General features: G+C 38.8%; 1 protein-coding gene across 1 annotated transcript in view; it reads left to right on the top strand.

The window, feature by feature from the left end:
• The window catches only part of PPTC7 (protein phosphatase targeting COQ7), a 45,558-nt gene extending 33,500 nt beyond the window's left edge, over window positions 1-12,058 (top strand). The window contains exons 3-6 of the mRNA XM_061383837.1: window positions 1,861-2,059; window positions 5,251-5,374; window positions 6,779-6,908; window positions 8,232-12,058. Of these exons, the coding sequence (XP_061239821.1) occupies window positions 1,861-2,059; window positions 5,251-5,374; window positions 6,779-6,908; window positions 8,232-8,290 (512 nt within the window). The 3' untranslated portion in view covers window positions 8,291-12,058. The remainder of the gene's footprint in view (window positions 1-1,860; window positions 2,060-5,250; window positions 5,375-6,778; window positions 6,909-8,231) is intronic.
• The last annotated feature ends 1,338 nt before the right edge of the window (window positions 12,059-13,396 follow it).

Below are 13,396 nucleotides of genomic sequence, written 5' to 3'. Positions count from 1 at the left end.
TTAATTAAGTTACACATTTTCATTAAGGAAACAGTAACAAAAATTTAAATTACTTATGATCTATTAAGAAAACTTAATTTTTTAGTGATTATGTCTCCTGACCTTTTTTCTTTGGGCATAGCATAATAGTAACAGGAATTGAATTTACTGTGTGCTCACAGTAGCCCCAATGACGTAGATTTGTAGGTGCTTTTATTCCCCATTTTGTTAGGAAGAAACTGAGGCCTAGAGAGAATAAGTGGTTTGCCCACGGCCATATCACATGGCTAGAAGGTGATAGAGCACTGGGATTTAACACAGCTGGTTCCACAGCCTGTTTATTTTCTTCTTTTTGCCCTTTAACTGTCATTTTAGCAGGTTAGCTTTTGCCTACATATTGTGCTTTTTAAAAAAAGATTACAATATCGATGTTTCTGATGTACAGTTCGTTATATTTGGTATCACTTTTTTTTTTTTTTTTGGTATCACTTTTTAAAGGTAACTTTAATACGAGCTTATAATCTACTTGTTTCACTTATCTTTTGTTTTCAAATATATTTCTCTCACACAGTTTTAGTTGCTGTCAAATAGCCAGCGAACACATTATTTGTTGTAAGTCTTTGACATGATTTAACTAATTTTATCTTACAAACAGCTCTCTGAGGTAGTTACTGTTATCCCTGTTTTTATAGATGGGGAAACTAAGGCACAGACAGGTTACATAATTTGTCCCAGGTCGCACAGCTAGTAAGTGGCAGAGCTAGTGTTAAGATGCAGGCAGGCTGTCTCTAGAGTCTGTATTCCTAAGTATTATGTGATAGTGCATAGCCTTCCATTGTATGGATGAGCTGTAATTTATATAACCAACCCCTTAATTTTAGATGTTGAGGTTGTTTCCAGTTCTTTGTGATCTTATACAGTGTTTTGTACTTAAGTCTTGTTTGCATTTCTATTTTCTTATAATAAATCCTCACAAATGGAATTGCTAGGTCAAAGGATATGTACATTTTTCAGGGCAATATTGTCCTTTAGAAAGATTTATTTAAGTTTTACTCTTATCACCACGGAATGAGAGTGACCACGTTCCCTATACTAGTGCAGTGATCATTAAAAAAATATATGTATTTACATGGTTGTTGAACTGCTTATTTTTTCAATTTTGCCATTTTCTGTAGGTATAGGTTGAAATTTTAGTATTTGAAAGCAATCTCACTAACTGTATTACCAACGTCAGGCTGAGAAAGGTCCTGTGAGCTGTGTGCTACAAAGGCACACAGAAGCTTCTGCTTGGAATGTTCCCTCTAAATGTTAGTAGTCTCTGTAAAGTGAACAGGTTGATTCCCCACCCATGAAACTTGGTCTTGTTACTCCATAGTGAGTCTGCAATAAAATTTTTTCATGACCTCACCAGATGGAAATCCCGTTAAAAATTGAAGTTATGTGCCCTGTCTTAAATGTTAGTGAATTTCACAGGGAAGGCTTTCTGCCAGTGACTAATGAAAAGTGTCATGGAAACGTGACATTCTCATTTTGGCATTTAAGTATTAAAACTTAATATCTCAATAACATCCTTTTGAAAATTTGGCATAGATTATAGCACTATTGAAATGAAATAATGTGGTTAAATACCAGCCATTTTTATTATTTCTTCATCAGTGGCCCACTTTGTATGTGTAGTATAAATCCCTTTTTCTCTCCCCATTGTGTTGATCATGATCAGGTTACTACTGACATGGGTATGGAGCTGTAACTAAGAAAGGACCTATTTAGGCAAAGGAGGTTCACGTTACGGTATGTTGCTCCTCAGGATGATATGATAAAAATGTGTATGCAGAGACAGTCTGGGAAGAGAAAATAAATGGACATTGTTTTTGTTTCTAGGTAGCAGTACTGCGTGCATCGTGGTGCTGGACAGAACTAGCCACCGCTTACACACAGCAAACCTGGGTGATTCAGGCTTTCTGGTTGTCAGGGGTGGGGAAGTTGTGCACCGATCAGATGAGCAGCAGCATTACTTCAACACTCCATTCCAGCTCTCAATCGCGCCCCCCGAAGCCGAGGGAGTTGTCTTGAGTGACAGGTAATCTCCCCTCTCTCACCAACAGGTTCCCTTCCATTCCCCTTAACTAGGCTGTTAGAGATGGGCATTTTCCATTCTCACGTGAGAAGAGAAGACACATTGAAGACCTTTTAGTCTGACATCGAAAGATATTCTGCTTGAACTTGATTTCCAGCCAAGTTGAATTCTGATAAACACCTAGTAATTTGACCTGACCGTGAAAATACTATTTCAAGCTTATAGAATATCAGTTTTTCATACCAAGACCACATGATACATACAGTTGTATTTTTTAAGTAGTGCTGGATAAATGAGTCATTGTTCATGTGTGCCGTGCCATATACAAGGTTTTGCATATGTTATTAGGGAAGAATTTAAATGGACATCTGCTTTATTTATCAGAATAACTTCCTGATTCTCAGAGCTGCCTATAATGTGCATCACATGGAACTTTCAGTCCTTGCAGAACTTGTCAGGCAAAGTTAACTTGCAGGAAATGGACTTAAAGGTGGTCTTGGGAATGTTCTCTGATGGTTCTCTTAGATGTGTGCTTTTTTTTTCTTCCAACACCTTCTCAGTTCATTTTAAACTGTCAAGACCTTTCCAGGACAAGCAGTACTTTTTTCAATCAACTTTTATAGTTTACCTTTTCTCAGATCAGAGTACAGAGTAATACTAAGACAGTCTCAGATTTCACTGCCTTTAACAACCTTATAGGGTTTGACACAAACATTGTTGGCAATTCATAAATGTAAACTGGGTAATGAACCTGTTGTAAAAGTAGAAGCATCCTAGCAAACGCAGATTGTCTCTACTTAATAGTTCTTATTAGGCCAAACCTTAGGTCCAGACGAAGGTAAAATGATGATTACTGCCATCTTTAACTAGAATGAGCATATTATATAAGTGCTCCATATTACCCATCGAAAGTCTATTGCTGACTCCTACAGAGAGGGAAGCATTTTTTTTTTTACTTTCAGAGTAAGGCAGATTACCATAATAGGAAGAAAATTTGATTATAGGCCCTTCTTCAGTTGGCTGTAGTTGCACATCGATATTAGTCACATTGGAGTGAGGCAAACTCAGAACCCCAAGACCTTGGTAAATGTCAAGTTAAGCTAACAGTTTTTGGAGAAACAGTGTTTTCAATTTTCCTTTATTTGATCCTTGTTGTTTTGGCTTCCCAGTGCTAGAGCGGCCCTGCAGTACCTCACACACTATCTTTGGGACAGTTTGGTCAGGGCAGCACTTGGCCTGTCCTGCCAGTGAGGTGGAGGTTGCTTCCCCTGGAGCCCAGAGACAGTTTGCTAGCATGTGATTGCAGCTCGTGTTTCAGTGCAGTCAAAAGTTTCCAGCAGCACAGTATGTTCAATCAAAATGGGCAAAACTGCAGCTGGCGGAACACCAAGCTCATGGGTGGGAGTGTTGGGAGAAGAGGACGAACTGTCCAATGGCAGCGAGTCTCTCACAGGCAGCATAGCAAAAGACACTCCTGGGGAAAGAAAAACCTCAGCATAAAATAGAGCTTCAGTGCCAACCTGGTCATTAATCTAAACTTCTAGAGTCTGATTCACTTCCAAAGACTGAGCAAATGTGAAATGTCTTGTATTGTTTCTCTCTATTCCATGGAAGAAATCAACCTGGTTTCTACCAATTTACAGTCTGTTTTAGTGTCTTTTTTTTTTTCTCTTGGCTGCTTGTTATCCTTTGTTATCAGTCTCTCTTATCTATAAAATATTATTTTAACCTTAACTTACAAATTTCCTTTAATAGCTGTTTTGAGAACAGCTATTGTTGTTAAAGCAGCTATGTTATTGTATAAATGTATAAGTGAAAGCTAGTTTGTTCCTTGTCAGAAACCCATTACAGAACTTTCAGGTGTGGTGCTGCTTTTCTCAGTCAACAGAAGACAAACTAGCAATTTTCTTAGTGTAAATCCCCAGCAGCCATGGGTAGGCTGTTTGTTTTTATGTTTTCCCTTTACAAATTTTATAATACATCACTTAAACAATTTAGTTTTTTTTTTTTTTTTTTGGTGAGGCTTAAGGTGCTTTGGTTTTGGCCCCTGCCTTCTGGGTCAGTGTATGAATTTTTTCCTGGCTCTTGTTCCCTAATTACACATTAAGGCAGATTATCAGATACCTCACCTTTCCCTCACCTTGGAGGCCTGGGAGTAGCAGAGCTGGCCTTTCAAAATGGCTGAGAACCAGTCTCCAAGGGGGCCATGAACTCTTTGAATATATTATCTTCTCTTTTTCTCCCCACCTGGGCTTCTGTTTTCTTCATGTAAGTCTCCCCTCTATCTTTTTAAAAAAGTTTTACACAGATGTAATGAAAAATCTACCACCTGTCCTCAGAGGCAGCCCGTTAACGTTTCTTTGAATCCTACCGGATTTATTCTCTCCATATAGAAGCGCCTGTATAATATAGATCTTTCTTTCTCACACACACACTACCTTGTTCTTTTCATTAACAATATTGAGTCTTTACCCAAATTGGAGGGTTAGTTACTGTGATTCTTCATTCATTAACTATTTCTTGAAGATGTATTGTGTGCCAGGAGCCCTTATAAATAAGTAACCTGTGCTTGATGGGAACTTTGTAAGCCCTGAGAGAGACAGTCTTTACTCTGCCAGAGTAAGGGTGATTTATTAATATTGATTTGGTGTTACAAATAATACACCAGTAATTACTAGTATTATAGTAAGAAATACCATTGTAGATAATTAATTCACATGAATTAATTCTTATAGGACTTGCATGGGCTCCTCCACAGTGCTCATTTATTCCACTAGAACACAGCCTCCAAATTTAAGCCTGCAGGGAAACTGATGAGTGGAAAGTGAGTAAGAGAGGATGGAATTTGGCACTAAAGAATCAGGAAACAAAGACTCATTTCCACTAGGATTCTAGAGGCATTTTAGTGTCTGACTCAGAAAAGAACCCTTCTGCCTTTTAAAGCACATGTGACTAATCATCAAACTCAGTTTTACTTGATAGTTTTTGTTAAGCTTTTGAAAGATTTATATCAGTTTTCAGTTAATTTTTTTCAAGGTTAGGGATTTCAGAATAGTGGTTTTTATTATTGACTGCTACTATAAATTAGTTTTCCTTAAATCCTTGTTATATTCTAGCATCGTCCCCATTGGAAACTTTTAACAGTATCTCTAAAGGGCTCTGCTAACTTTGCCCCCACCCTGTCCTTGTTACAGCCCAGACGCTGCTGATAGCACATCTTTTGATGTCCAGTTAGGGGACATTATCCTGACAGCGACAGATGGACTCTTTGACAACATGCCTGACTATATGATCCTTCAGGAGCTAAAAAAGTTAAAGGTAATTAACTCAAAGGTGGGCCTTTAGAAACAGTGACCGTCCCTGGGCAGCCGAGGTTTTTTTATTAATTCAGTTGCATAAGCTCTTTTTGTAGTTTTGGAAAGGACTACTTTGTGAATTTAGGAAAATGAAAATGGTTCTGATCTTGTTCTAAACAATTGTAGACAGAAATATTCACAGTTGGAAAACCTGAGGAAAAAAGAGGCTTCTCATCCAAGCCTCTCTTTAGTAGGGTGATAAAGGTAGGAAAAACTCCAATGAGAGATTTCTTGTTTGTGTTTTTAATTGTATTTTAATGGTATTTAATGGTGTTGGTTGCTGGTTATCTTTTTCATTTTTCAGTCTCGTAACAAACCCAGCAGGTGTTGAGGCTGGGAAAGATAGGAAATCATCATACCAGAGCCAGCCAAGGGTAGCAGGCAGCTAGGGCCTTGATGTGATCTGAGCTGTCACCAGTAACGAAACAGGTCAGACTTGGCCCATACAGTGAGTGGAAGGAAGTGAAAGCCAGTCTGCATATTCTGCTGGCTTTGTGAAGTACTGACTTGGGGGGATTGATCTTTTCTCATGTTTTTACTACTAACCAGTATGACCTTGAGTTTTCTAAACTTTCTTAGCAGTGTTTTTCTCTCACCTGTAAAATAGGGGTGGGATGGTTCCAAGACCCTGTTTTGTAGGGCCGTGGTGAGGATGAACCAAGACCATGCACTAGAAATCCTTAACACCATGCTTTGTCTGTGGAGCTTAGGAAAGGCCAGGTGCTGACACTTGCTGGCACTGTGCCACGTATGTAACAGAAGGAGAGGCAGAAATGACACATTCCCTGACCTTATGGGGCTTACATTCTAGTGGAGGAAGACAGAGAATACAGAGAAAGAAAGAATAGAAATAGTGTTGTTGCTAAATAAAAAGAAAAATAAAGCATGGAGAAGAAATAGAGAATAGAGAGGGCTTTTCAGTGGGGCATCTGGCAGCATTTACTTGGAGAGCAAGCACACTAAGCTTGGCCAGGCGTGCGTTCCTAAGCAGGGAGAATTTCGAGGTCATCCTAAAATGCTATCAAAATCCGCCCCTTCAATCCCATCCCATTTTAGCAAGAATGCCTTAAGAATTTCAAGGGGGGCGGGGGAGATATGAAAATTCAAACTTCAGGACCCAAGGCCATCCTCACAAAGAACTTTCTCATTGACGTCCTATGCAGGCAGCACTGGTGATCTCGTTCATTTTAGTCGAGGTATTATGTTCCACTGTCTTCTCTAACTGAAATAAAACTTAAATGATGGAAACTATGATTAGATAAATATTACTGTCTTAAAAAGTGATGTTTGCAAGTGATGTTTACTTACGTGTAGAAATCATGTGAGGCATTTTGGTAAAAATATCTCCCTCATATTTTTGTATTAGAATTCAAATTATGAGAGTATACAACAGACAGCAAGAAGCATTGCTGAGCAAGCTCATGAGCTGGCCTATGACCCAAATTATATGTCACCTTTTGCACAGTTTGCATGTGACAACGGATTGAATGTGAGAGGTAAGCATTATTTGGGACCTTCGTAAGGACTAATTGGGGACTTAGGGGATGGGAGCATTCTGGGCTGTGTGTGAGGCCGGCTGCTGCACTGGGGTGAGACTGCTCAGGGGTCCTCCCCCAGCTGTGAGCCGGTGACTCTGAACAAGGTCAGCAGGCCCGATAACTGGAGGACAGCAAGTGCATGTGTTCCCTACAGAGGTGCCCTTCAGAACTGCACTTCATTGGCTGCAGGGGCAGGTGGAACCTGAAGCCCTTTATCGCCGCCAATGCTCTGCTTGGACCCGAGCCCAGAAAACCTCCGAGTTCTGCCTGGAGGGCCTGGACATTGCTAATGGTTTAAACATTCTGCCCTTCACAAGTCTGACATTTCACTTCTCCCTTCCTCTGGCTTTGTGGGACTCATTCACAGTATTTGCCTACCAAATTGCTATAGCGAGTTTTTTGTTCTTTATTAATTTTTATTAATTGTAATTAATTGCTTTACAGTGTTGTGTTAGTTTCTGTCGTACAGCAAAGTGAATCAGCCATATGTCCCCTTTTTTGGATTTCCTTCCTATTTAGGTCACCACAGAGCGCTGAGTAGAGTTCCCCTGTGCTGTGCAGTAGGTTCTCATTAGTTATCTGTTTTATGCATAGCAGTGTGTATATGTCAGTCCTAGTCTCCCAATTCATCCCACCTGCCTCTATAGGATGTTTTGAAAAGGGAAGACTCTCCTTGCCTAGAGTCTTCCTACCTACTGAGCAATGTGTAACTTTGGGAGCGGGCCAATAGCTCAGCTTTGAGCTTGGATAACATGTTGGTGCAATCATATTAGCACTTGTAGAGTTGGTCAGTTTCTTGCAGGTATAATATTAGGACACGTAAAGCATTTCTTAGCTGTCTGGGAAATATTAAATAGGAAAAAAGCACATGCCATAGCTGTTTGCCAGATTAGACTACAAGACTATCAACTAGTTTCAAAACATTGGATATGTTTGTCCAAATTAGGATTACAGGGGGTGGAACATAGAACTTTCCTGTCAGGCAGAATAAATCTTAGTAACATTTTGTCTTTATTGTGATTGCTACACAGAGCATGTGGTGGTGGCCATTTTAACAAAGCTCCTATTGTAAAGGAGCAGAGAGGATTTTTTTTTAAAGGTTCAATTAAATTAGATGTAATTTCTTGGTGTGTTTTAACTTTTATCGATTTTTTTCCCCTTTTTTTCTACTAGAGTATATTGACAAACCTATTTTTTTCCTAGTACTTACTTATTTAGGCTTATATTTTTTCTTGATTTTTCCTTTTAGAATGTATGAATACATTTTCATTTTCATTGTAGGTGGAAAGCCAGATGACATCACCGTCCTTCTCTCAATAGTGGCTGAGTATACAGACTGACTCGCCTAGGTGTCGGCTCCCGCCTCCCCTTCATCATCCCAGATTCTGCCCTGCCGTGTGTGCTGATCCTGCTGGCAGGACCACGTCTCTTTGCCACTGATCTCAATGGCCAGTGATGTAAACCTTTTTTGCCTGTCTCTTTGAGATCCTTGTTGAGAACCACTACTGTCATTCTACTGCTCATATCTGCCAGCAACATTTGAAGAAAATCAAGATCTGAAGATTGGCCTTCACATTGTCCTTTCCATGATGGGATGGATGTTTTCAAAGCCAAAATGACTATTACTTTTTGAAAACGGTTGAAGTATTGAAAATGAGTAATATTGGTAAAGTGAATTCAAAATTACAGTGTGTAAAAGGGATTTTAAAAGTCTGACACAAATTGTATGTTATGATACATCTACTAGAAACATACTCATCAAATGATGCGTTACACGTGTACTATACAGTCTGTTATGATCGAGTGTGGCTTTATGTTTTCATTATAAACTCCTATTTTTCAGGGGCTTATAATTTTGCTCTAAAACATTGCTCTGGATTATAAAATCTTGATCCTGGGAGCTTTTTTTTTTTTTTTTGCAGGTTGGAAAGAAATTCAGTTTAGTTCTATGGATGCAAATGTTTCATGGTTTTTAAAAGATGCTTAATTGTGCTCCTGTGATGGAAGTTTCAGCATTTTAGTGCATATCACAGGCTGGTGGCTTATCTGCAGGAGGGGTTGGGGAGACTCCTTACCAGAATTTTTTAATGGAATATTATTCAAGGTTATAAAATTCCTCAAGGCCTAGGTATTTAATGTTGCAGCTGAAATTCCTCCCAGCTGTCTGGTATGATTCCCCCATGTGAGAGCTCTAGGCCCACAGGCCTGAAGGGTTGAGAATGGACAGCTCTGACTTTGAATTTTGTTGGCCTATCAGGTCATGCTACCCCTCGTGTCTTAGACCTGTTGTTAGTAGCCTTGCTTTCTGTAGAGCATGTACCAAATCCAGGGAGTCCATGTGAAAGAGCACCATGGGAGTGGCACAAGAGTCCACGAGGAAGATGTCTAGTGATGACCTGACATTTGCATTTGCCCTCCACAGAAATTTAGGGGTTTCCAAATCAAGCTTAATGTTTACAGTTTCCAAATAGCCATCTTGCAGTGTATAGTTTTCCTATAAAATTACCCCATGTTCAGTTTTTCCATTATCTGCAAGCTCAAAGTTATTTTTAAGGTTTGTGTACAAGTCGACTGCTGTAAAGATATATATTTTGGGGTCAGTTTTTTCCTTCATTAACTTGGTGGTAGAAAAATATATATACTTAGAAATCCTTAAATTAAAGCCATGTTTTATATATAAGTCAGGTAACATTGGTGTATAGATAAGAATGCAATTAAACCTGATGAGAATCTACTTGAGGAGAACATAGAAAGTGTCTTTCTCTAAAGGAGATACTTACTCCCTGGTTTATTGCATTAAAACTTATGTTTGAGGTTACCTCAACTTGTTTTAAAAAGATTTTGTTTTGTGAATTTGTACTGTATATTTGAGTAACTGTCAAGCTTGTTTTATTTAAAATTGTTTAACATGTACCATGTACATGTCATTACTATATTTCAATGCATCATGCTTGTAACAGGCATTTCATTTATAATAAGAATGAGTTATTCATTTGTAAGCCGTTCAGTAATTTATCTACTATTCCTAAATTGGCATAATGTTTAGATACCTATTTTGAATCACCTTTAATTACTTGTCAGAATGCCTTAACTACCCTAACTTGACAAAACACAATTTGGTAAAGGAGATCGGGGGGGTGGGGTAGGGAGTGGAGAGAGACTGTTCAAATAATGAGAACCCATCGTGCTGTGATAATACACAGACGAGTGAGTGGCAAGTGGCAGGGTATTTATTTTGCACAAACTATTTGCAGTCTTTCTGTATTTAAAAAGTGAGGAAAGTTGCATCCAGAAAGGTTTTGTTGGAAGGAATACATTTACACTTGGACTGACAACTTCAGTTGTTGTTCAGAAGTTGACAACTTCTTTTGTTGGGTTTTTAATTATTTCTGGTCAGAGGCATGGAGCCTTATGATCCAGGTATATTTTGTATTAATTTTCCATTGCATACATTTAATTCCTGGTAAGAGCAGTGCTGGTCAAGTCACTGGCTTTTCTCTGCACTCATCTAAACTCATCAAACACTGTCTTCATAAAGGTAGATTGATGGTATTTTACACAACTCATTTAATCAACTTAGTATTTTTTGAGAAATGATCGTTAGAAATTGACGACGTGTTTCAGTGATGTTGAAAACAGTGGGACAAGAATTGAGTTTCACAGGGGAATTGACTTTGGACCTGGCCTGTAGATTAGGGACGCAAAATATTTTCTGTTTTTCCCCCCTGCCCTTTTTGTGTTATGCACTTAATTTTATGACTTTGGGGGTCTATTGGAGTGCTGTTTAACAACTCTCCTACTCTCAATGGTCAGAGGCTGTGTAGGTACCCATACTGGAATTTTCCAGGCCACAGGACCCAAGTCTGTGGGGTGTGCCTGACATGTACCACTTGGTGGGTCTAATTCTAAACTTGATGTGTTAATTGTACTTTAAATCAAGCAGTATAAACACACACATTTGCCTCGTGTAGTGGACTTTTATAACAAAAGAGAATTTGGATTTCTAATTTACAAATGGCAAATTATTTATCCCTCTCTGGATGCACCAAAGACCAGTAAAGTTTATAGCTTTTCCATCTATATTTATAAAGCAATACTGTATTATAAAAGTCAATATTTTTATCACATGCTTGAAATTTTTATTTTGTTCTGTTTTAAAGTGTGCACTCTAAACATATCAGAACCTTATTTCTTCCTGTGAACTTAGGCTGCCTGCGCACAAAAAAAAAAAAAAAAAAATTACCAAATGGATATGCAGTAGAGTCCATAGACTCTTAAAACTGAAAGAAGAAATGAGGTTGGGAGAACAAGTTCTTTGTCCTGAATTACTGTACTGGCTTGACATGGTTGATGGGTACTAAATCACAAAAGAATCCATTCCAGTTGTGCATGTCTGAGGGTTGGGCTGTGACTAGATTTAGAAAATAGACTTCAAGCTTTGCATGGTGGGCAGGTATCTTACCCCATCAGTTGCATTTGTTCTGGGTAGAACAGTGGCCTTCAGTACCACCTTCAGTACCACCAACGTACCACATCAAGTAACAAGGCAGGAATTGTGGGAATTCACTGAGTCAGTTTTGAGCATTTTGGAGATTGTAAACAAGATTGGCTAGAACTGTAAATGTTTGTACTTTTGATTAAGTTCATGGTTCCTTGTCACCTTATACCAGCTATCTTTGGTAGAAGCTACAGCATCCAATTTTCCTGGAAACTATCACATTTGTGCATTTAACAAATTTTGCAATAGCAAAAAACCCAAAATCTGCTTATAAAACAACATTTGGAACAGAAAACATTTGGATTCCACTTGTTAAAAAAAAAATTATTTGCAAAATTGGTCTTCTTAGTTAAAAATCAGCAGTTGTCCATGTCAAAATTTTAACTGTAAGCAGGTAGTTTATGGCAAAGATGGCTAAACAATGAAGCAAGTTTGAATTTGTGTATGCTAATAAGCTGCTTTTTTCTGTTGAGACTATCATTATTTGTCTTATTACCCAAGAGGCAATGACCTGAATTGGATGTCTGAAGTATAACTTATGCAGGAATAGTTCTGTAAATACATTTAAATAAACTGTAAAAATATTTAATAAATATAGTATTTATACTAATCTGTGTACTCCATTTAATTTGAGTAGTAACAAGACACTGTCCTTGACATTGAGTTTGTTGGTCTCTATCAAGTCCTCATTTCTAAGCGTCTCAGTCTAGCAGTGACTCCATACTTTGTGGCTATCATTTCTGTCTTTCACTAGTTTATCGCTAAAGCTCTTTTTCACCAGCTGATTTACTACATCAGTTTCAGTTCAGTCACTCAATCATGTCCGACTCTTTGTGACCCCATGAACTGCAGCACGCCAGGCCTCCCTGTCCGTCACCAACTCTCGGAGTTCACTCAGACTCATGTCCATCGAGTCAGTGATGCCATCCAGCCATCTCATCCTCTGTCGCCCCCTTCTTCTCCTGCCCCCAATCCCTCCCAGCATCAGAGTCTTTTCCAGTGAGTCAACTCTTCGCATGAGGTGGCCAAAGTACTGGAGTTTCAGCTTCAGCATCATTCCTCCCAAAGAAATCCCAGGGCTGATCTCCTTCTGAATGGACTGGTTGGATCTCCTTGTAGTCCAAGGGACTCTCAAGAGTCTTCTCCAACACCACAGTTCAAAAGCATCAATTCTCTGGCGCTCAGCTTTCTTCACAGTCCAAGTCTCACATCCATACATGACCACTGGAAAAACCATAGCCTTGACTAGACGGACCTTTGTTGGCAAAGTAATGTCTCTGCTTTTGAATATGCTATCTAGGTTGGTCATAACTTTCCTTCCAAGGAGTAAGCGTCTTTTAATTTCATGGCTGTAGCTGTTCTCCCAGCTGGGGAAATTTTAGCATCTTTTAAATATGTGAGGTCACACACAAATCTGGTGTCATTTAAATTTAGCATTCTGTATCCAAATTCTAAAATCCAAACTATATACAACTTGACAGTGTAACTATCTTACAGACCAGTGCTGAATCTAGGTGATCACTGATGATGGTGCCTTCACAGGCTAAACCACCCTGGCCCATTTCAGTGAGTGAATCAGAAACTTCATCCTCAGTGAGGAGACATACACTTATTCTTGGATATAATATCCTCTGGGTAGTCATATGCATTTGTTAGGAATATGTGTAATTCATTGCTAATCATCAGTGTAAACAAAAAATACATAAATCTTTAGCCTACAGTGTGGAATTATGTGGGCATTGCTGATTTCCACAAAAAGCTTGGTGAAAGCCCATTTTCATTCACTGAGGAACATTTCGGGATGAACTTGAGTTTTTATTAGGTTATTGTGGGTAGTTCTGACTCATCACCAAGCTAGACCCATTCTGGTTTTAGTCAGAACTCTGTTCACAGTTCTAAAGTTTACTAATCCACTCAGCCACCTTTGTTTAGTTAATCCTCACAAAAT

The sequence above is a fragment of the Bos javanicus genome, chromosome 17, assembly GCF_032452875.1.
Source record: "Bos javanicus breed banteng chromosome 17, ARS-OSU_banteng_1.0, whole genome shotgun sequence".
In the NCBI taxonomy this organism is placed as follows: domain Eukaryota; kingdom Metazoa; phylum Chordata; class Mammalia; order Artiodactyla; family Bovidae; genus Bos; species Bos javanicus.
Note: the sequence above shows the minus strand (reverse complement) of the source record. Positions and strands in the feature narration are given on the sequence as shown.